The sequence below is a fragment of the Panthera leo genome, chromosome Y (genome assembly GCF_018350215.1).
Source record: "Panthera leo isolate Ple1 chromosome Y, P.leo_Ple1_pat1.1, whole genome shotgun sequence".
Classification (NCBI taxonomy): Eukaryota; Metazoa; Chordata; class Mammalia; order Carnivora; family Felidae; genus Panthera; species Panthera leo.
Window position 1 is genome coordinate 6,730,001 of NC_056697.1, and position 24,230 is coordinate 6,754,230.

Sequence of the window (24,230 nt, forward strand, 5' to 3'; positions counted from 1 at the left end):
CAGATGCGGCAGCTTAAACGTCACATTTATTTCTCGCAGCTCTGGGAGCTAGAAGTCTGAGATCCAGGCACTGGCAGATTTGGGATCGGGTGAGGACCCACTTCCTGTTTCCTCCATGACATCTGCTCATTGTGTCCTCACTTGGCAGAAGGATGAGAGCTCTCTGGGGGTCTCTAACATATAAGGGCGCTAATCCCATTCGTGAGCGCCCCACCCTCATGACCTAATCACCTGCCAGTGGCCCCACCTTTGAGCACATAGTGAATTCATCATTGTAACTGACTCATTACTGCCCCGCTCAACGTCAGCTCAGCATCAGCAAAAGTCCGTTCAGTGTTAGCCTTGTGTGGCGCACGATTTTGTTATTGGTTACATTGTCTCCCCTCGGTAATGTTTTTGTTTCATTTGGTTATGCTCCGATCTCATAGTTTTTTATTTAGCCTCTCCTATTTTCCTAATGCTGTCTTATGAGTGAATTTCCCAGAATTCAAACAAATCTCAGGACAGATCTGTATTTCGGCTGTCAGAGTTTCTCTTCAGTATATACAAAAGCACAGAATATCACCAAATTAACTAAACATAAGCATTTTTAAAAATTAACTTTTTTATTCATTTTTGAGAGACAGAGACAGAGTGCAAGGTGGGGGTGGGCAGAGAGAGGAGATCCAGAATCCGAAGCAGGCTCTGGGCTCTGAGCTATCAGCACAGAGCCCGACACAGGACTCGAACTCATGAACCACGAGATCACAAGCTGAGCCGAAGTTGGACGCTCAACCGACTAAGCCACCCAGGCGCCCCAACATAAGCATCTTTTGAGTGGCAAAATTCTGGTAACTACAGTGAGAATTGGAATAACCCAAGAGGCAGTCATGTTGCTTATCTGTTGCTGCCTGTTACCACGGGTGCAACAGCCAGAAACAACACATTGCTTATCCCGAGTCTAGGCACGCCTTTGCTGGGTCCTCTGTTCAGGGTCTCACAGGGCTGTGGACAACCTGGTGGCTGGGCTGCATCTGCGTTTGGAGCTTGCCCGTCCCTCCATCCCGCCCCCAAGTTTCCACCTGCCTTCCAGCTATCCGGAGGTCTCTGCCAGACCAATGCAGGGAGCTCTGTGACAACATACAAAAGTTGGAGTTCCTCTTTGTCCGTGCACCAGCGTCCCGAGACGTGGCTTCTTCATAGAAATGACGTCAAGTGGACGTGCACACTTTACTCCTCATTCACGATTGGTTTCTTCTCCGTGCTACGGACAGGCCCATACGCAGAGCGACTATCAGCTTATCGCTTAAACTCGTCAAGTGAAGGGTATTTTGATTAATCATTTTTCTAGAACAACAGGTATGATCCAGTCAATGTGGCTACCTGCTGTAGGGGTGTTGACATGACTTCTAGTCTGCTCAGGCATCTTCTGTGTCTCTGGAAAAGCGAGTAGTGTTCTATCTGACCACGTCCATCAGAATGCACCTCAGGAACGCGGTCATGCTCATTACCAAGTACGTTGTCATGTACGCAGCACACACGTGATTTTTAGTGAATAAAAAGTTGGGCTTCGTGGGGCACCTGGGGGGCTCAGTGGGTCTGACTCTTGGTTTCAGCTCAGGTCATGATCTCACAGTCCGTTGTGAGACTGAGCCCCAGGTTGGGCTCTGTGCTGACAGCAGGGAATCTGCTTGGGCTTCTCGCTCACTCGTTCGCTCTCAGTCTCTGCCCCTTCCTGTGTGCACGCGCTCTCTCTCTTCCTGTCTCTCTCACTCTCTCAAAATAAGCATTAAAAAAATAAGTCGGGGGGCACCTGGGTGGCTTGGTCGGTTAAGCGTCCGACTTTGGCTCAGGTCATGATCTCACGGTCCATGAGTTTGAGCCCTGAGTCGGGCTCTGTGCTGACAGCTCAGAGCCTGGAGCCTGCTTTGGATTCTGTGTCTCCCCCTCTCTGCCCCTCCCCTGTTCATGCTCTCTGTCTCAAAAATAAATAAATGTTAAAAAAAAAATTAAAAAAAAAAAAAAAGTCAGATTTTGTTTCCATTATCTGTTGCCCCTGAATTTGTCCTCATCACCGTGGTTTGTGCGTGACCCTCCCAGCCTTGTAAAATACACCAACACTTTTTTCGTTTTTTTGACTTTTTGAAACATTCGTCCTGGATGCGTTTATATTGATATATGTTATTACAAAGTTATAATTACCTTCATGGTTATAACGTCACGGGTGTTATTTCTTTAGTTGTCTCAGCAAGATGCAGTGACACAAATACAGGCAGTGTTTCAACACTCTCTCTCCACTTTCTCCTGTCGTCTAACAGAGGGCGGCTCCCGCATCGTAAAGACCTCGTCTCCGCGAGGTGAGGCTAAGATGAGCATAACCAGCGACGAGGTGAACTTCCTGGTGTATCGCTACCTCCAGGAGTCAGGTAAGAGGCTTGGGTGTCTGTCAGCAGGGGAGTCCTCTTCAACATGCCACATGCAGGTCCACCAACCGTTGGGCCGGAAAACCAGGCCGTAGGAAAAGAAGAGCAAACAAACGACGTTCTTATTAAGAGAGTTGAAAAAGAGAAGGCTCCGGGGCCGCCCCGTTCCCGGGATGGGATGGGGAGCGCTTTCTTTTCTTCCCTTGATATTTCTGTCCGGATGAGATCAGACTGGAGTTAAGGTCAAGAGCAGTTGGGATGGACGTCGAGAGTGGGGTAGCGGAGGGAGCAGCGGCTCTGGGCTTCCTGCACGGTGAGGGCGTTTGTGGACTAGTCTGTCGTCACAATGTGTCTGTCTATGAACCTCTCAGACTTGGACCCAGTGATCTGTTGAGCCCCTGAACCCTCCCCCAAATGGACCGTTGTCAGTTTCCCAGAACGTAGGAGTAGTTCCGGTTTCTTCCAGCACTTCTGATTATGACCAAGATATTCCTCGGCGGTAAGCAAAGACCGGGGCAGATACGTGTTCCCTGCGGACACAGTGGGCCTTGTGAGTAGCGTCTGCTATCCTCCGGGAGTGGGGGAGGGGCTGACAAGCACCCGAGGCCCGGGCCTGGCCTGGCTTTGTCACAGGCCAGCCACAGTCCTCTGAGGAGCCCTGCGATGCCTCAGAGCCTGGATCCCCCCATTACTCGATGTCGCAGATGCCCCACACAGCGGAGCCTCACCACAGTGTCGTGGGTTGCTTGTGGGTGCTTTTTTGAATTCTCAAGAGTCTGAATTCTTCTTAAATTCACGTTATTAGGTTTTTAATGAATTTCTAAAATGAATATTGTCTTCTGAACTTTAAAATATTTCATTCGAGACGTACACGACGACGTTCGTGGAGGACATCCTACCCCTTCCGGTACACGAGTTGGCGCCTGTGTTCGACTCTCCTCTGTCGTCCCCTCTCTCTCTTCAGTGGTAACTGCCCCTCCTGGTTTTTGCACTTGCTGTGTCTGCGATGTCTTCCTAAGCAGTGGGCGTACAGATGTATTAGTTTGCCCCGGCTGCTGTAACAAAGTACCACGGACTGGGGCGGCTTGAACAGAAATACGTTGTCTCACGTTTCTGGGGAACCAAAGTCCAAAATCAGGGTGTGGGCAGCCTTGGTTCCTTCTGAAGCCGTCGACGGAGTCTGTTCCATGCCTGTCTCCCAGCTTCCGGTGGTTTGCTGGCCGTCTTTGTCTTTGTCGTCACACGGCCTCTCCCTGTGTGCCTCCACCCCTGTCCAAATTGGTCAGATTTCTCCTTTCTATAAATCTTCCTTCCGAGATTCTCTCCTTTTGGAAACAGCCGTCCTGGATTAGGGCCTCCCTGTAGTCCAATAAAAACCCATCTTAGCATAACATCTGCAGCGACCGTGTTTCCGGATAAGGTCACTTTCTGGGGTGGACCAGGGCTTAGGACTAACTTAGGAATTTGGGGCGGGATCAATTCAGCCCGTAACTCTTGGTTTCGCACGTGTTTGAGCCTTTTACGCTTGATATCCTATCGTTGATGTTCCGCAACTTGGTCTTTCAAGACGGAAACCAGTTCCCGAGCCTCCACCTTCCAAAGACACATGGACAAGAGTGAGGGGCAAGCAGCATGTGAGCCCCCGGGTCCTGGCTCTTCCTCAGTCAGCCTGCAAGGTGTGGCATCCAGACCACGTGGCTCAGGCTCTGAGCCTTGAACAAGTTATTTACCCCCACGAGCGTCCCCTTCCCGTGCAAAAATGGTTAACCTGGGCCATAGCACTGGAGTTCACTGGACATGTGGCATCATAGAACAAACCCCTCTCCCCGTCCAAGCCTGGATATCTGTGCCTGGGGACCCCAACTAGCACTTTCCATGGAAGGTGCACACTCTTCCTCCATGTAGATTGGGTCACTTGGAGTAGCTGGTCCCAGGCATAGTGTGACAGAAATTGATAAAACGTGTATGACCTCAGCCCCGGGGATTGGGGAAGTCACTAGCACCGATCTCCTACCTTATTGTGGGGCATTACTCACCTGAGCACAGGTGCTCTTCTGTGACACAGCAGATACACTCTCAGAGCCATGTGCTTCCCTGTCGACTTCCAGCATTGAATTCTGAATTCAAGATGCCTTTTTTTGTTTTTTTTAATTTTTAATGTATATTTCTTTTTGAGAGAGAGACCGAGCATGAGAAGGGGAGGGGCAGAGAAAAGGAGACACAGAATCCGAAGCAGACTCCAGGCTCTGAGCTGTCAGCACAGAGCCCAACGCGGGGCTCAAGTCCATGAACTGGGAGATCATGACCTGAGCCGAAGTCGGGTGCTCAACCGACTGAGCCACCCGGGCGCCCCCAAGATGTCTTTCTTTTAAAACCCCTCTGCACGAAGATACAGTCAGAATATGTGGTAAAATCTCGAGCTGAACTTCAGGATGAATAAACAGTGTGGGAGAGATACCTAAGTGTGGCCCGGAGCGAGGGTTCTGGGTCGGCTGGTCCCTGGGGCCCGAGGCACCCCAGCAAGAGAGCTGCTGGCCTCTGCATAAACACAGAAACCATCCCTGCCCCAGAAAGGCCACACTTCCTTTTCATGTGTGTGTTTACGTGCGGCTCCTGTTTGTGGCTAAAGCTTCCGTAACCAGGCAACTGAGGAAGGGAGTTGGGGGACGGGATGGATAGGATATCACTGGGGTGGATTTTAGGTCACAACTGTGAACGCCTGTCCTCTCTGTCACAATCCTTACCGACAGTCCCACATGTCGCGTGGGTATTTAAGAAAGCCATGCTTGAGCTTCGTGACCACAAGGCCCGGACTCGACCCGAGTCCTCCTATAAGGACAAGTTCAAAAGCAGGGAGAGAAGAAATGCCACATTCAAGTGTTCCTTTTGGGGTCATTCTATATGTTCATTTCAAATCCTAAAGATTTGATGAAGCACGTATTGATTGAGCGCCCATCAAATGCAGAGAGCACCTTCTCAACCTTTCAGTGTCTCCTTTCTAGCTGCAGAATCGGGGTTGGGGCGTTGGGGGTGCCTGCTGGTTCAGCCGGTCGAGCATCTGACTTCGGCTCAGGTCACAATCTCATGGTTTGTGGGTTCAAGCCCCACGTCTGGCTCTGTGCTGGCAGCGTAGAGCCTGTTTCAGATTCTCGGTCTCCTTCTCTCTCTGCCCCTCCCCTGCTCATGTTCGTTCTTTCTCAAAAATAAATAAACATTAAAACGGGAGGAGGGGGTTGGGGAGAAAACACACCCCTTGAGCATACGTCTCCTTCAGGCATCTCTGCTCTCCCCCACGTACCTCCAGCAACTCAAAAATAAGTCCTGCGTGAACATAGGTGACTCATTCTTCCACACCTACCCATCCAGCTTTCCCTGCCAGAAGACTCCAGGAGCTTCTCTGTTTCCGAGAACCCCTCTCGTGCAGCAGGGTCCCATCCTTAGGCCTTGTGTGGAAGAAGGCGGGTGCAGGGGAGGGAGGGAGGGAGGGAGGGAGGAGGTGGTCAGGGGATGGCTTTACAGTGAGATAGACAGCTAGTTCTCTGGTCTGTGTGCTCTTAGCCTCACTGCACGGGGACAGACCCACCAGGTTCCAGCCCACCTTCATGGGTGCCGTGAGGGTCCAGTTCCCAGAACCACGGTTACTCCTAGTCCCGGCCACCTGAGCTACAGGGGAGAGCCCGCCTTCTCTGTGCCGAGCCAGTGGACCGCGTTCCTGGCCCTCCTGTCTGCAGCAGCTTCTGTCCTGGATCCTCTGTATCGGTGAGGATGCCGTGAATCCCCAAAGGAATATTTGTCTCCCCGATGGCAGGAAGGCAGTGTGTTGAAGATGATCCCTTCCTTGCTGTGAGAATCCAGGTCACGTGACTTCAGACTTGTGAAAGAGTCCCCAAAACGGGCTAACCTTATTTGTCTGCCCACGAGCGGCAGAATTGAGATCCTCTTAGATCTTTCCTGGCCCTCACCTGGAAGTGAGGAGGTAGATTCCAGACCCAGAGGAATATCCCACGACCGTCAAGGCAGACGGAGATGCCTTGTTACCGTCGTTAGTTGTCTGAAGCAGGGGCCTTGCCCAGAAAAGGACTCAATAGATACTCTTGGTTTGTGACATCTCACGGTAGTGGCTTCTGGGCTCCCTGAAGGACGAAAGTGCTGGTTGGTAAGCAAGGCTTTTATTTATTTTTTTTAATTTTTCTTTTTAAATGTTTATTTCTGGAAGAGAGAGAGAATGTGAGCAGGGGAGGGGCAGAGAGAAGGAGACCGAGAATCCCCAACAGGCTCCTTGCTGTCAGCTGTGAGTGCAGAGCCCGACTTGGGGCTCGAACCTGTGAACCGTGAGATCGTGACGTGAGCCAAAAGCAAGACTGAGACGCTTCACCGAGTGAAGCGTTTCACCAAGTGAAGCATACCTCCTCAGTAAGGAGGGCTTTTAAGTTAAGCAGTGAGAAACGTGAATTGTCAGCCACAGCACCCAAGTGGCCGAGGTAGCTTTTGCCTGAGTTACGGCAGTCCCGCTTCGAGGGGTAAGACTCCGCCGGCCTCTGCCTCACGGGGGTTAATCGTGCGGTCACTCCTGCTGTCACGCTGGGCCATTGTTAGAGACACAGACGATGGCGGGGCGCCGTCCCACCCAGCCCTAGGCCCGCTTCACACTCTGAGCCAGATAGAGGCGGGGAGCGAGCCCTGCGAGGGTCTCAGGCTGCCCAGGCTTCTGTGAGCAGCGTCTCCAGATCCTGGATGAATCTGGGCTTGTTTGCCCCTGCTTTTTTCTGAACCCAGTGTGGGAGGCTGGCATGTGTTCCGGCTCCGTGTGGAAAGTGGGAGAATTCAGTGAGTCCTTGTAAGCATAAGTGTTTCCTCTTTTGCTTCATTCCAAAGTCCAAATTGTAAAGAAAATATTTTCTCCGAGATGAAACCGACTGAGCCACTCAACTGACTGAGCCACCCGGACGCCCCTGTTTTATTTTTTTAATGGAGGTGTAGTTTTCATGCTGTAAAATTCACCCTTTCTAAAGTACAGGTTTATACCTTTTGCCACACGTTTCTAGTCACGTAAACAGCAGTACAATTGAGATCGGAGAAAAGTCCATCACCCCCAAAAAGTCCCCCGGGCCCCTTTGTAACCCAGCCGTCTCCCCACCACAGCCCCTGGCAACCAGCGCTCTGTTTCCCGTGCACGTAGTTTTGCCTTCGTGAGAACGTCGTGTCGATGAAACGCTAGGGGGTGTAGCCTTCAGAGTCTGCGTCACACAAGGGAGATTCGGTCACGCTGTCGGATGCCCTGGTCGGTGGTTCTCTGTGGTGAGTAGTGTTCCGTTTTAAGACCGCGTGGCAGTTGGCTTGGCCGTCTCTCGTTGAAGAACATTTGAGTCGTCCCCAGCTTTTCCCGCTCACGGCTGGAACAACCGGAGACATCTGCGTACAGTGTTTTCGTGTGAACGTAGGTTTTCGTGTCTCCGGGGTGAGAATCTAGGCGTGGGATTGCAGACCCCTTGCTCAGTGGAGGCTGAAGGAGCCGCTGCTGCATCCTTTTCCGTCTCGCTGGGCAGCAAAGCACTTGAGAAACGTCGGTCGTTTTACAGATTTGATTAGGGCTGCAGGGCTACCTGGAAACTCGGTAAACGGACATTAGCCCCGGCAGACATACGTCCAGGACACAGATGAAGCTTCCTCTTTGGGTTTAAAAGTAGCCTTCTTGAACCTGCACGGGGTCACGGTTTTCGCCAGTGACTTTCACCCAGAACTGCTGAGTGAGAGAGCATCACAGTGCACAACCTTCTCCTCCTTCAGCATCGTAACTTCACGCATAAAAATAGAAAAGTCTGCAGCCTGGCCAGGCGGCCGGTGGGTACGACTGGGTGTCTGGGCTGGGCGTGTGTCCATCTGTATGTCCTTCCGGGCAGAGAGCGGCGTTCCTGCAGATGGGGCCCTGGGCAGGGCAGACACTGAAACGCTCCGGGTGTGGATTCAGGTATTTCCCCACCTCGAGTTTTGTGACCGTCATCAGAGAACGGGCCCCAGAGAACGGGCAGACGCCTCACAAAACCAGTCGCCGACCGTGGTGGTGGTTCTGCCGCTGGGAGAGAAATGCAGGTGACACAGCGTTTTGTCCCTGCAGCTACATTAGCAGGCCCTGCAGCCCCAAGGGCTGTCCTGGTAAACATTTTAGGCAATAAAAGGAACTTATCATTGCAGTAGGTGGTAAAAATGGATAGATATCCCAAATCACCAGGAAGATGAACTTCGTTCTTCATTCTGAAGCGTTTCAGATAGGATTGAAGACTCCTTATACACGGAACTTCTTTCCTGATTCGTCAGGATTTGTCATCGAGAGGCTGGTTTATTATACGTGTTTCTCGTCTCCGTTAACGTCACAATCCATGCAGACGGGAGCGTTGACGGTTTCCTGCAATGAAAGACTGCAGCTTAGATGGGTTCTGTTTTCCTCAAGAGCCGTATCTGCACACGTGTTGACTAGCTACGTAGAATTAGGCGTGTTTCCTCTGACTTACGTAACCTACGCATGGTTCTCTATTTGCATATCGTCCTTACATAGTTTAGGGTGTGTGTCAGCCAAGAAGGATAGGGAACTATTATGTGCTCAGACTTTCAAGGTTGACAGTAGAACTCAGATGCCGTTTCTCACTCATTTCATGGAGCTTCTAGGCCAAGACCGATGATAAAGATTCCCTGGCCAGGTGGCAGGCACCCTTTTGTGTCCCCGCTGCCCGTCTATGATGTCAGTGTGGTTAGGACATAAGAGGAGAGTGAGTATTGCTTAGGTGGCATTTTCTCTCAACCGCGAGCCCCGGCACAAAGCTAAAGGTGGTTCTGTCCTAAACACACAGAAAAGCTTTTACTTTCCAGAAAGATTATGGAGCCGTTTAAAAATCATGCGTGTGCACACAGCCACTTCCCGGGATCAGGTCAGGAAAGAAGCCTGTTTGGATAAGAGAGAGCGCCAGGATTCCAATTTTATTAGAATCTTGTTTGGTTAAAGATAGTGAGCAGTTCATATTGAGTGTCATTTCTGTCCCCACTCAGCATCTCAGGTTTATGAGCTTATAGCAGGAGGGGTGTTGGAGAATGTCCTGGGAAGATGTGCTATCTTCCTGTAGAGATGAGCTCCTCCCTTTAGGGGTGCAGTAGTATGTTCTCTTTTTTTCATGTTTGTTTATTTTTGAGAGGGAGGGAGGGAGGGAGGGAGGGAGGGAGAGAATCCCAAGCCAGTTTTGTGCCGTCAGCGCAAAGCCCAATGCGGGGCTCGAACTCACAAACTGTGAGATCATGGTCTGAGCTGACAGCAAGAGTCTGACGTTCAACCAGCTGAGCCACCCAGGCGCCCCAGAATGCTCTTTTAGAAAATTACTGTGGAAGCAACCCCCGTGTCCATGGACGGGGTGAACAGATAAACAGAATGTGCTGTGTGCACACTATAGAATGTGACTCAGCCTGACCAAAGGGGGGACATTCTGACTCCTACTACAGAGTGGACGGACTTTGAGGCCATGATGGTGAGTGACATAAGCCAGACACAAGACAGATACTGCGCTAACGGTCTGCTAACGTGAGGTTTCTGAACAGTCAGAGTCATAAAGACGGAAAGTAGGACACAGGTTACGGGGGGCCCAGAGGGCGGAGTGGGGACTTAGTGTTCCATGCACACAGTCTGGGAAGATGACAGCGTTCTGGAGTTGTGCGCTCGGGGTGTTTGCAAGCAGTGTGAGAGTACTTAATGCCACTGACCTGTGCACTCAGAAATGGCAAAATCGGTACATTCTGTGTTACGTGTATCTTACCACAATTTTGTAATAAGTCACCATGTTATAGGTGAGAAGTTTCATGTATAGATTGTTTCAGAGTTTGGAATCTCAACAGAAAGTAAGGAAGCCACTTGAATTCCATGCTGACGATACCACATTTAAGGGCCTTTTAAAGACTTTTTAAGTTTATTTATTATTGGAGAGCGAGAGAGACAGCGTGAGTGGGGGAGGGGCAGAGATAGAAGGAGATAGAGAATCCCAAGCAGGCTCCACGCCGCCAGCGCAGAGCCCGACGCAGGGCTTGAACTCACCGTGAGATCATGACCTGAGCCCAAACCGGGAGTCAGATGCTTAACCGACCGAGCCACCCAGGCACCCCTGAAGGGCTTTTTAATAGAACTATACGGAGTTTGGAACGGGTCCTTGGCACATACAGTGTCCTTTGTAAGCTAGATTGCTGTCTGACAAAACCCAGTTCGTTAAAAAACAGAAAACAGCAGCTTAATTCGTAATAGCGGTATCCTGGAACGTCCCCAGATGTGCCCTGGCGGGCGGCTGGCTAAGCAGACTGTATGCAGCTGCCCACCTTGGGGGCTCTCTCGGCAATGAGAAGGGATGTGCTGTGGGTACGTGCCACAGCCCGGATGCCTCACCAGGGAGATGTGCTGGCTCATGCAAGCCAGTATCGGAACGCCGCATTCTGGATGGTTCTACTTACCGAACTTAAAATGGCAAGTCCGTAGACGTAGCAAAAAGGGTAGTTTGGGGGAGTTCTCTTGTGCTGATGGACCGTGGCGGTGATCGTGCATGTGGACACACACGTGCGCGCACACACACGGAGGTCAGGAGGTTTGCAGTCTCGTGACCAGGCAACAAGAAGTCGTGTTGGTTTTGATATTGTAATACAGCAAGATAAGACGTCACCACTGGGGAGAGGCAGGGTGACGCAGAACACGGGATTCTACCATTTTTGCAGCTTTTCCTGACTCCACAGTATTTCCAAATTATCAACATCCAAAATAAACCAAAAACATCATTTTGCCCTTCCCATTATCTGCAGTTGTGTGTGTGCATGTGTGTGAGAGAGGGTGGTCAATGATCGAGAGACAGCAAAGACATGTTAATTAAATTGTGCAGGTCATTTGGCCACGCCGTGGACCCAGGCTTTGACGGGGTCGTTCTTTCGTATGACGGATTCGGATAATGGCCATCGTCGTTTGAAACTGGATGGCCACACAAACCTTCCGAGTCTTCTGGGAACAGAATCCTGAAAAGTCATCTGAAGGGGAAGAGTAGTTGTCTCTTACACAGCTCAAATTGTTGCATCCTTGGGAATCAGCAAACTTGGGTGGGCACCGTATGACTTGCCTCCCTGGCTGGCTCGTCCTGTCCTGGGTAATTGTCACGAGAGGCCGTTTGGCATCGGACCCGGCACCTCCCTGGCCTCCACTCACTAGGTACCAACAACTCTCCCCACCCCTCTGTTGTCACAGCCAGAGAGAGAGAGAGAGAGAGAGAGAGAGAGAGAGAGAGTGCGCGAGCGAGCATATGCAGGGGAGGGGCAGAGAGAGGGAGACACAGAATCCGAAGCAGGCTCCAGGCTCCGAGCTATCGGCCCAGAGCCCAACGTGGGGCTCGAACCCACAAACTGTGAGATCAAGACCTGAGCCAAAGTTGGATGCTTAACCGACTGAGCCACCCAGGCGCCCCACCCCCACCCCAACTGCTTTTATTAGTAAATGGAGTGTAAATGGAATTCGAATTTCTTCACACTTTATCTTCTTGGGCTGTATTTTGATTCCTTCTGCTTTAGAACTCAAATAGACTTTAACAATGAGCAAAATGCAGTCCTCGCTTTTATTAAAATTTTCCAGGGTATTTTTGCCCTCGAGGAAGGCAAAAGTCTGCCAAAGCATTCTCCAGTAGATAATAAAATAGTTGGGAGTAGCTGCCTTTCCATCTGATTTTTTTTAAGTTTTTTTTTGGTCTCCCCTTGAAGAGGTTGCATAACCAGGAAAAGGGTGCTACTCTTAATATTTGTGAATAATTCTGTCTACAAAAATGATTAAGCAGCTTTGCCCACTGTAATCCTGGCAGCTGACAAATTATCCGGTAGGCTGCACTGTGTTTCTCAGAAGCGTGGAATGCCTTCTTATGCAAGACACGTTTGCACGGATTCGGGAAATCATTTGAAAATGGTTCAGCTATCTTAATTTAAACAAAAGTTCAGGGCTTATTGTTCAGCTGAGTCTCTAAAAATATATTTTGACTGCAGTGGCTCTTTTACATTGCTAATGTGTGTCCCTGTTTAAAAAGAGGATCTTTCTGAAACAGTAAAGGCAAGTGTTTCTTTGAGGTAATGGTAGCCTTTGCTTTGGAAATAATAAAGGCAGCTGTTAGTTTCATCACATAGTAAATAAAGAAGACCTGAATAATCTGTCCATATCACTAGCGGGTAAAAGGACTTTTGAAGTCCTGCGAAACAGTAACAGCTCCTGCTTCCTATTCGCCGTGGACGTGAGCAGCGCTTTTGTGTCGGTGCTCTGGGGGTCCCACGACCACCCTCACGCTGCGATTCGCTAAGAGGATTCACAGGGCTCCGTAATAGTTATGCTCGCAGTTCATTGTAGCAAAAAGACATAGGTCGTAATGTACAGCACAGTGACTATGGTTCACAGTCGTGTATTGTTATATTTGGAAGTTACTAAGAGACTAAATCCGTAAATGTTCTCCTCACACCAGATCAACGTAACCCGACTGCGGTAATCATTTCACAGTGTCCGTGTGTATCAGATCGTCATCGCCTTGAACTGACAGGATGTCACATGTCCCTTATATCTCCGTAAAGCTGAGGGGAGAAAGAAACAGATTGGCATCAGAAAACGGAAGGGGCGCCTGGGTGGCTCAGTCAGTTAAGTGTCCAACTTCAGCTCAGGTCATGATCTTGCATTTCGAGAGTTCAAGCCCTGCATCAGGCTATGGGCTGACCGCTCCGAGCCTGGAGGTGCTTCGGACTCTGTGTCTCCCTCTCTCTCTGCCCCTCCCCTGCTCATGCTCTCTGTCTCTCTCTTTCTTTCAAAAATAAACATTAAAAAAATTAAAAAAAAAAAAAAAAAAAAAAAAAAGGGAAGAGTGTGTGTGGCGTGGCCCAGCATAAGGTAAGCTCACACGTACAGATGTGCTGTCCCCATGGATGTGCTCACTGGCACTTAATTCTCCTGGCATGTGCGATGACACCTGCGAAGTGTCCTGAGCACACGAGCTTGGGCGTGCGGGGTTTTCACTGGGCGGCCGTCACGTGAGCCGGCAGCACCTGCTGAGAGGGACAGAAGGAAACCTTGGCAGATGGGTGGCTGTTCATCCCGCCACCGTCCCGGAGTTCAAAGCTGGGTTGTGGACCCATATCTGTCGTTTCTGAATCGGCGTGTATGTCGTACTTTGATTAACAACCGACTGGAAAACGTAGGGGCGGGTAAGTAGCTGGAGAATGTGATACCCACGCCTTCTCCATAGAAAAGAATAAAACGTTCCCCTGGCCAGCTTTGGGGCATCCGCAGTTCACACTCCTCCACCACGTAAGCACCTCCGTGTTCCCTTTGCACGGTACAGTCTGGAGGGCCCCGGTCCTCCGCTTAACACCCCCGTGCGTGGGAATTGTTGTGTTACAAACCTCTTGGAACGCTGGTAGCTGCACAGGAGTTTCTCTTCGTTCAAAAAGTGTATGTGTTTTGCGAAACTGTTCTTTTGGTTTGGTCATAAGGCCACTCAGAGTGACAAAGTGGAATCGTGAACTTGGTCTTTCCCGTGTCCCAGACGTTCATAATCACATCACGACCACCCCGGTTCCCGTGCAATTCGAGTTGTGTCGTCCTTGCTGACTTTACTGTTCTAATTTGTGCATAGAAGCTAAGATTCAAAATTTGCCATTCTTGTGCTCATAGATTTGTCAGAGGGGGGAAAAGCCTAATCAGAATGAAAATCACTTTAAAAAATGAAAATCGCTTGATTGTTTATAAGCTATAGCTGTTTAGGGGCGCCTGGGTGGCTCAGTCAGTTGAGAACCTGACGTCAGCTCAGGTCATGATCTTGCGGTTTGTGGGTTTGAGTCCCGCATCGGGCTCTGTGCTGACAGCCTGGAGCCTACTTCAGATTCTGTGTCTCCCCTTCTCTCTGCCTCTTCCTCTCTCTCTCTCTCTCTCTCTCTCTGTCTCTCTCTTTCTCTCTCAAAAATAAATAAACATTAAAAAACTTTTTTTGAGTAAGTTACACTTGTTTAAATGTGTATCTTGCTCAATATTGCCAAACAATTTCCATTGGTATTAACATCAAAAAAGTCTTTTAGGGGACGCCTGGGTGGCTCAGTCAGTTAAGCGTCTGACTTGGGCTCAGGTCATGATCTCGCGGTTTGTCAGTTCGAGCCCCGCGTCGGGCTCTGTGCTGACAGCTCGGAGCTTGGGTCCTGCTTTGGGTTCTGTGCCTCCTTCTCTCTCTGCCCCTCCTCTGCTCGCGCTCTGTCTCTCTCAAAAATAAATAAACATTAAAAATTAAAAAAAAAAAAGAACAACGTAAATTGTCTTGGGGCGCCCGGGTGGCTCAGTCAGTTAAGCGTGCGACTTCGGCTCATGTCACGATCTCGCGGTTCGTGGGTTCGAGCCCCGTGTCGGGCTCTGGGCTGACAGCTCGGAGCCCGGAGCCTGCTTTGGACTCTGTGTCTCCCTTTCTCTCTGCCCCTCCCCTGCTCATGCTCTGTCTCTCTTTCTCTCAAAAATAAAACAAACGTTAAAAAAAAAAACCAAAACCGCCACCTTTCGATTCTTTTGAAGGTGCCCATGAGGTGTGTGCCGTGACTTCGTGAAGAAGTCTGGGATGGCTCAAGTTCCCTTTTTTCGCGGAGACGTAACAGCCACTTAGCAAGGTGCCTGTCTTCAGAGTTGAGACACCATTACATTTAACGCCTGCCCCCTCTGAAGCTCCGATGGGACCTGAAACGTGTCCAGCCTTCATGTATCTTATTTGCCGTCAACTTCCTGCCGTTCCCGTCCTTCCTTCCACACAGACGAGCAAGTCATACGCAGTGTCGGCCGCAACACTGTCCCTTCTCTCCCGAGTTACCAAATGTCACTTTACCGGGGCCGCCGCTGCTCTCTTGCTTCGTAGATGCCACTGACCCCAAGGTGACGTCCTTTCCCTTCCCTCCCGCATCTGTGTCTGAAGTCAGCACGCTGCTTTCTCCCCAAGTCCTGGCATGCACCCCAACCTCTGCATTGGGCACCCCAGCCTCTCTTGCCTTCCCTGCTGGCGTTTTGGCTTCATGCTGCCAGGCACGTCCTGATGCCATCCTGCCGACCGCCGTTGCCACATCCTGACCACGGACCTCCCCTCCAAAGATTGTCTGCCAGCTTCCCCTCGTATCTTCTCTCCTGCCTCCGTTGTCTGTTCTGTCACCCGCTTGTCTGCCAGCCGGCCACTCCACGTTTCTTGCCAGCGGTGCTCCTGTCCCCGTCGTCACGGCTCCATTGTAGCAACTCAGCTGACGTTACTGGGCACAGTCACTGTGTCAGGCAGGATTCTAAGCCCTTGACCGAGAAAACCTTTAACCCCCAGGAAGCAGGTGCAGCTTCGTTTCTGTGTACAGGTGAGAAAACCAGTGCCCCAAGGAGGCAGCCCCTGGCCCCAGGCCCCTCGCTGGGAAGTCACAGAGGCAGCGCTCGGAGCGGGCCATCTGGCTCCTGAATCTTCCTCTCTTGAATGATTTTTCTTGACTCTGTTACTGTGGGGAATTCACTGATTCGCTTGCTGACGTGAAAGCCTGCATTCCTGGCATGGGCCCCGCCTGGCCCGGACATGTCGTCCTTTCTCCGTATTGCCGAATCTGGTGTGTTAATGCTGGGTCTGGTATAGTCGCGGTTACCCGAGGGAGAGAGGCTGGGGTGTGAAGGTCCTTTCCCAGGGTCCTCGTCAGGTTTGGGTCTTGGGCTCTGCCGGCCTCAGAAAACAAGTTGTGGGATCCAGGCTCGCTTTCTTCGGCCCTTCTCGGCCCTGCCCTCTCATCCAGGTCTCTCCCCTAGATCAGGGTGGAGAGAACGTTCTCTGCAGCTTAGTCTCTGGCCCAGCTGCTCATGTCTTTCTGGCACCCAAGCAGACATTGCAGATACGTACATGACAGCAGCTGTGGTCCAGGGCACCTTTCTGTACAAAAGCAGGTGAGGGGCCAGACCTGGCCGCCAGGATGTCGTGTGCTGGCTTCTATACAAGACCCCGCAGAGAACGCGGGCACTCCTTCCGCCTCTCCCCTGCAGCCCCCCGTGCGTGTGGTGCATGTTCCGTACGTCTCTGTCCCTCTGCAGACTTTTGCGCCCTCCCACGTCGACGTGCATATTTCCCAGCCTCAGCTGTCTGCGCATCATTTTTGCCACGCTTTATTAACATTTACTAATATTTTCCTTAAGCTGAAACCGTTGCTGAGATGTGCCTATAGTCGCATTTGCGTGATACACGTTAAAATAAATAAGTTAGATTTTACGGGGCGCCCAGGTGGCTCGGTCAGTTCAGTGTCCAGCTTTGGCTCAGGTCATGATCTCATGGGTTCGAGCCCCGCGTGGGGCTCTGTGCTGACAGCTCGGAGCCCGGAGCCTGCTTCGGATTCTGTGTCTCCCTCTCTCTCTGCCCCTCCCCCGCTCAAGCTCTGTCTCTCTGAAAAATAAATAAACATTAAAAAAAATTTAAGAAAGAACTTAGATTTGAAAATGTTCACCCCTGTGCTATGCGAGTGAATTTGGGATAACATCAGAGGTCTGGATGCCATCAGGGAGGCCTCGATGTCCTGGAATAGAGCAGTTGGCATGATTTTCGGTTCCTCCTCCCGAGGGCCTGTCCTTTGTTAGCGGCACTGCCCTACCTATGTGCGAGTGTGGACGCACAGATGAGGACGGAGGCTTGTTTTGGTTAACGGTCGCCTGTCAGAGGCTGATAAACCTAACACCGGAGGTGTACGCGAAGGGACCCCAGGACCCCAGGAAAGTACACGGAGAGAAGGTGGCATTGGAGCTGCGACCTGAGCTACAGTTGTGCAAGCAAGCCAAGGAGGACGTGTCGAGCACAGTCAAGAGGCTGGCTTGAAGAAGGCCCTGAGGGTTCGGGGAGGAGGACCCCCTTGCCGGGGGCGACAAAGGATGCAGAATGAGAGGAAGGACCAGAAAGGACTGCGAAGGTGGTTCAGCAGCTGAGCGCCAGGCGGCTGAAGGCTGGAGCCCTGTGCGTGTGGAAGCCACGGATTCATCTTTGACAGTAAATCTGGAGGTTGTGGGAGCAAAGGACGGGGGAACATGGAGAATCTGTCCGAATGGTGGCCGTCAAGTCCACTTAGCGCCCAGGGGACGTGCTTACGTTGCGTTAGGTAAAGAAGCAGCAACACGGAATTCTGCGATCGTAAGAATTAACATACAGACTAATTTGCGGGGACAAAGGGGGCTGGAAGAAATTCTCCTACATGAGAACACTGGTTGTATCAGGTTTAGTTATTCAAGTGTACTTATTTATGTGAGTTATTTCCTCTGTCTTCCAGATTGCTTTCTCTGTGTTTTCCCCACGTCATAATTTTTTAAAAATTTAAAAAGATTTTTAAAAACGTTTATTTGTTTTTGAGAGAGAGGGAGCGTGTGGGGAGGGACAGAGAGAGACGGCATCGATCCCGATGCCGGGCTTGAACTCATGGACCGCGAGATCGTGACCTGAGCTGAAGCCGGACGCTCAACCGACTGAGCCACCCAGGTGCCCCCATAAGTTATTATTATTTTTTTTTTTGTAATTTTTAATGACGCTCTCCATTACAAATCTCTGGCTTGGCTTCTGTGCTCGTGTGTTTCCCAATTTCCAAATAACAAATCCATGAGGGTTCAGACTCGCGGGGGCTGGGGTGCCAGCAGGCAGTATGTTTGCGCCCGGAGGTCCCGCGACACTCTGGAAGGCTGAGCGCAGGCGGCTCTGTGAGCCGCTCTCGGGGCCGCCTCTGCCCCAGCCAGTTGTTGGGAGGAAGTAACAACCTTAGTTTATAACCTGACTAATGCTTTCCCCTCCTGGATGTTTCCCATGTTGAGAGGATATTAAAATCTTGGCAGGCCTCTCGGTCTGCACTAGTCAGAGGCCCGTGCTGGACTCAGCCGCCACCCTTGGGGTCCGGGCCAGATGTTATAAGCGAAACCCTATTTTAACGAGGTCCTTCTGGTATTTCTTTTGGGCGCCGTCCAAGACGGTCCATTTTACACCAAATTCCATGTTGTGCGGGTCGTCTAGAACAGGGCTGCAGCCCATAAAAACGTCCTCGCTGCACTCAAGTTTTCTGTGGCAGAATGTCCGAGAATTAGGAGAGAAGGTGAGGGCTCAGTCTTGAGGATTTTATATAGACGCATATGTACACACACACATGTGGTGTTACATTCACATGTATATATAAAGAGATTGAATGTAAAGCTCATAGGAGCACATGTGGCGATGAAGACACAGGCCAAAAGAATTCTCCACATAGTTTTGTGCTTTTTGCCACGGGTCACAGTAGAGTTTTCGTTCGGTGAGAATTGCTTCTTGGGCAGCAGATGTAACCGTCTGGTGAGACGAATCCATCGCTTCCAAACAGGAGAAGTGAACCGACCGCAAATGAGCCTCCAAAGATGTGAGGGTGTGTGTTTTCTTATCCTGTCACCTTTTGTGTTGACAGCTTCTCGCTCCGTGTGTGTGTCTGTGTGTTTGTGTGTCTGATTTACGTGACCCAGCTAGCATGTCATGACCCTTGGCCTCCCTTCCATCTGTTTTTGTCAGCTCCCGCCCCGCCCCCACCACCTTAAGTCACCCCCGTCCCCACCCCGAGAGGAAGACAGCCGCTTGCCAGACAGCTGCCGTCGTGTTGCACAAACTTTTACGATCCAGGAAATACTGATTCCCCCGTGGATAGGGATGTTACAGGAATGTCGATATTCGAAGAAAGGAAAGGAAGTGCCCCATAACAAATGAGCGGTCCCTGGTTCTGTTTTCAGAATGACTCTTGCAAAATCCCTGCCCTGGAGCCGTGGAGAGTGGATCCGTGCTTTAGCCGGTGGCCGTCGGGCACCCCCGAATCACAGGGCCCTCCCAGCGGCCAAGGCCGTTCACCTGTCCCTCACAGGACGGCTTTCGCAGGCACGCTCGAGTCGTTTTACAAACCTCCCAACCACAGACTCTCAACTGCCTGTTTTCCCGTCCCCTGGGGACATCCCCACCTCGCTACTGCCTCTCCGTTATACTGGTGAAAGTGTAGTCCCAGGAATGTCCTGTCCTCTGTCTTCTGCGGCTTCCCGGTCCCTGCACGTGGCCCCGTGTGGTGTGGTGAGACCCCTTCTTTCGGGACTTACAAGCGATCCATTCTTTCTATGGCCTGAACCCCTCTGGGTGGCCGCTCAGTCACCTCTTTAAATTAAAGCCCTGTGGGTTTGATGGGACGGTGAGGTCCCTTTTTCCCTCTACCCGGAATCTTAGGTTTGAAAGAGACCTCGGAGATCATTTAATTGTGCCTGTTTAGTCGCCACAAAAGGAAGCCAGAGAGCCGCGGAGGGCAGACCCAGGCCTTGTAGCACCTGCTGAAGAGTGCGACTTCACACCCGCAAAGAAACAGTACCACGTTCCTCCCTCGCTGCGTCTGATTTGGCTTGTTTGCCGTCACTCTTATTCCAGAGGCAGCTCTCATCAGGGGAGTGTGTCTGAAAGATACAATTCATCCTTGTTTGCTTTTTGTAATACAGAAAGCATTCGGCCTAGTTTTTGCAACATAGAACTTGTTTGCAACTTACTTGGCTAAAAGATGGACTAGAAATCGTATGGCTGAACTAGACGACCTTCTTCCTCTTTTCTAAAGTCTGCCTGAATCATTTCGAGGTTTTGGGAGTGTGTGGTGTTGTGAGTGAAGAGCGTGGAGTCGGTCAGATGGCCACTTGCTGGCTGTGTGCCTTTGGGGGAATCGCTTACCTGCTCTGTGACTCAGTTTCCCCCATCGCTTACACGGAGTCAATATGACGAACTCATAGGCTGCTGCCAGCTCTCTGAGCTAATTCTTGGAGAGGGCCAATCCACATAATAAGCACCGAATATCATCACCTTTATTCTTGTTCTCAAATAACGTCATAGTTTTTCTCTTCAGGTGTGTGTATGCCCAGCAGTGCTCTTTGGTGGTTGTTTGAACTGCCCCTCGTACGGCACCGTCCTCTTTGTTTAAAACCCGTTTTCCTTCTGTTTTGCTGTTGTACCTACGCCCTTAATTCTTGTCCTTCTCCGTCAAGCTCCACTCTGAAAATAGCAAGGACTCCGTTTTGTTCAGTTTCTTACCACCCTTCGTCTACATCCACCCCAGTGGTTTCTTTTAGCTTTCCTTCAGCTTCCTTGACACAAACCCGTCGTGAGCCGCGGGGGGCTGTCCCCGATGAGGCTGCTCTGTGCGTGATGGAGGGAATCCAGATGGGCTTCCTGGAGGCAGGAAGCGTCTTCTTGGCAGCTGGGAGACGCACGAACGCAGAGAGTGCTTCGTGCAGGGGCCGCGGCATCTCAGGAGAGACAGCAGCCGTTTCCTCCTGAGAGGACGAGATAGGCCTCTGGGCAGCAAGGACGCCTGGCCACAGCCGTGGTGACTAATAAGCAGGTGTCAGGAGCGGTGCACAGGGGGTACTCGGGAGCAGGGTTTCTCAACCTCCGGCTGTTGGAATTTGGCCCCCGTCACTCTGTCATGGGAGCCGTCCTGTGCCTTGTGTGATGCTGAGCGTCCCTAGTCTCTACCTGCCAGATGCCAGCAGCACCCTCCCCGCCCCCCACACACACCTGTGACAACCGAACGTATCTGCAGACATTGCCAAGGTCTTCCTCTGGGGGACAGAATCGCCCTCACTCGAGACCCACCAACCAGTATTCTGGACCAAGAGACCGGAATAAGCAGGGTCATCCTCTAGCCGAGCAGGCACGTGTTTCCGGCCCAGGCGCCCCCTCCGCTTCCTGTCTGTGCCTTCCAGGGGAAGCTCGGAGACATGGCCCCGGCCCCGTGGCACCGTCTGAGGGGCTTCGAGGCGCCTGCTGAGGCGCGGGGCTTGCCCAGCCTGCGGGCTCTAGCCGCTTCGAGCAGGAAAGCCGGAGTCCCCGTGGCGAACGGGTGCCGTTAGGGTGACAGTTTTGTCTGCCACTGCCTAGCGAGAAGGAGGCCCCGTCTGCTGCTGTCGACCTCCACGCGGTCAGGCACAGTGGAAGCGGGTCTCCGTGCCTTTGGGCTGCGGTCGCAGGATCCCGCGGACCGAGTGGCTTCTACACAGAGGCTGCTTTCTCACAGTTCGTAGACGGGACGTCCTACACCGGCGGACCAGCAGGTGTGGTGTCTGCTGAGGGCCCGCCGCCTGCTTCGCGGATGGTCTCCGTGGGATGACCGGATCCCACACGGACCCCACACGGACGGGAAGTGGGCACAGGAGCTCTGGGGGCCTCTTTGATAGAAGGGCACTAATCCCTTTCACGAAGACTTCACCCTCATCACCTAATCGCCACCCAGAGGCCCCGCCTCCTAACACCATTGCCTCACGGAGTGGGTTTCAACGTAGGGATTGAGGGGAGACAGACATCGAGTCCACAGCAGGAAGGAATGAAAAACATCTAGGAGGCCGTGACGTTTCTTTTTCCGCACGTGCGCACACGCACACACAAGTTGGCTTCCTTTTCCCATAAAGCTGCAGGTTGTAACTATGTTCAGCCTCGTGGGCCAGCCTGTCTGTCGCAGATACTCGGCTGGCTGTGCCGTCGTCGCACGCAAGCAGTGACACACAATGTATCAACTCGTGGGCGTAGCCTTATTCCGATAAAACTTTATTTGCAGATACAAGCAGTGGGCCAGGCTTGGCCTTCCCCCGATCGAGACAGTTCGAAATAAACATGCCGTGTGTGGGCTTTGGGTGGATGTCTGTATTCCAGGCTCATTAAGTATTTAATAAAGACTCTGCTTTCAAAGATGCCTCAGATTGGGGCCCTTGGTATCTGTTTCAGCTAAAGATGGAAAACCAACCCCACGTCTGCCTGGCGTTCCGTGTCTGCGTCTCCCTGCCAAATCAGCAGGATTTTTAAGGGCCGGCGAGTGATAATCCAGCAGGCTTTGCTGATGTGTCAGGCCTATATTAAGCAGGCAGAACGGTTCACTGTACGGCTAACTCAAGTGGTGTGGGAAGCCATTTGTGAGAGAGGTATGGTCTAGCGGTGTGGGGAGGGCAAGAAACAGAAAACGAGCGCTCTGTTTGTTTTAAATCTCGTTTTATTGCCTAGTTGGGCGAGACCAATTCATGCTCACGCTGTTTCCCTCTCTCACGAGGAAGATGGAAAGGACTTTACTCTTGAAGGTCTTGCGTGCTTCATCTAAAACGTAGTGCTTATTTTAAAGCTTTCCCAGTTTATCATGATCACACCCTTTTTTGCTCCTTGGAAATATTTTCAGCTCAATGGCTGGTCCGCATCGTTGTGTGTTATCTGAATTCTGTGACCCCTTCGCATAGAGAGAGGGTGGCTTGATTTTCACCGGCAGCTCTGTACCTGTTGGGTTTCGAAATCGAGTGGAAATGGGAGTGGACCACGGATAGTGTCTCTTGAGGGTTACTTCCTCAGGTCACTGGTTTTCAAGCATGGCAGGGTCAACCAGGCAGTACCTGGAGACACTGTGGGCTGTCAAGACTGGGAGGGGGGCGCCACTGGCATCCGGTGGGGGGGAGCCCAGGGGTGCTACTCAACGCCCTGTGGGGCACAGGACACCGGTCCCCACGACAAGGAATGACGTGGCTCCGATGTCAGTCATGCCACGGCTGAGAAGTCCTGCTGTCGAGAGAGGTAGTGGGGATGCCTCTTCCTAGGCAGCAGGCTTGCTGGCTTCAGTAACGACTCCAGGCCGGCTGAGGGTTAGGCAGCGGGGGCACTAATGCTTTGCCCTCACTCAGCTCTTCCATCGAGGTGCCACCAAGCTCTCTATTCCCCTTCATTTGGCTGGGCCTCTGTTTCCTGTTCTTCGGAAGTTGTTTGTAACAACTTCCACACCTGCCATTGAGCCAGTCCTGAGTGTTTCCGTCTCTGTCATTGATATCACTGCTTTGTTGGTATGCGTGTCCCCTTGGGCGGAAGAAGACGTACGTCAAAAGCTGCAGGGAAGCCGAAGAGGCAGAAAGCCCAGAAGTCCTACGTCTCAGGCAGACTGGAGGTGAATGCGCTCACTAGCCTTGCAGCCCGGCTGGGGAGAGAGCAGCGCTGGCACGGTAGAGTGTGGGCCCCCCCGGGGGAGAGGCATCCAGTCTGGAGACGCCAGTCTTCCAAGATGGCGCCTCTCACAGGCGCCGTGGGCGCCGTGGCCTGAGACCAGGTGCTCAAGCAGGCCTTGCTTGCGTAGTCTGTGAACATCTCTCTGTTCCACCACGAAAGAGCGTCAGGACTGCAAAGTGTGCGAGTGACTGCTTCGTCCAGTGTCCTCACTGCACAAATGAGGAGAGGTGGAGAAAGAACCCGTCTGCGGGTTCGTGGTCTTCTCTAGACTCAAAACCGTGTGTCGGCCGTGTCACTGTCACAGCTGCTTCTCTCATCAGCTCCTTGAGGTCCTTGCTAACCCCATACCGAAGAACAGGAAACAGAGGCCCAGCCACTCATGGGGGATCGAGGGCAGACCCAGTGGACTGCCTGTTGCTGACATTTTCTCCACCTGGCCCTCCTGCAAGAAGGAAGTCTTAAAAACAGATGGATTAAAGAAAAAAAAAGCCCCAAACCAAAAAGAAACCAAAAACATTGAGAGGTCGTGCATAGATTTGCCCAAAGAAATGAAGCTAAGGTGATTTTATTTATGTATTTACTTATGTACTTATTTATTTTTGAGTAGTCTCCATGCCCAACGTGGGGCTTGAACTCAGTACCCTGAGATCACGAGTTGCATGTTCTACCGAGGGAGCCATCCGGGCGTCCCGGCAGCTAATGTAAATCTAAGCAAATAGGAGGGACTCGTGTCAGCAGTGACGTGGAACAATACCGCATGTGTTTCTGAAGATATCTG

General features: G+C 51.6%; 1 protein-coding gene across 5 annotated transcripts in view; it reads left to right on the plus strand.

Moving 5' to 3' along the window:
• TBL1X (transducin beta like 1 X-linked) overlaps positions 1-24,230 on the plus strand; it is a 231,243-nt gene that overhangs the window by 179,198 nt on the left and 27,815 nt on the right. For all 5 annotated transcript variants that reach the window (XM_042926658.1, XM_042926661.1, XM_042926656.1 and 2 more), the window contains one exon: positions 2,298-2,405. In XM_042926658.1, coding sequence (XP_042782592.1) covers positions 2,348-2,405 — 58 coding nt within the window. In that variant the 5' untranslated portion in view covers positions 2,298-2,347. The remainder of the gene's footprint in view (positions 1-2,297; positions 2,406-24,230) is intronic.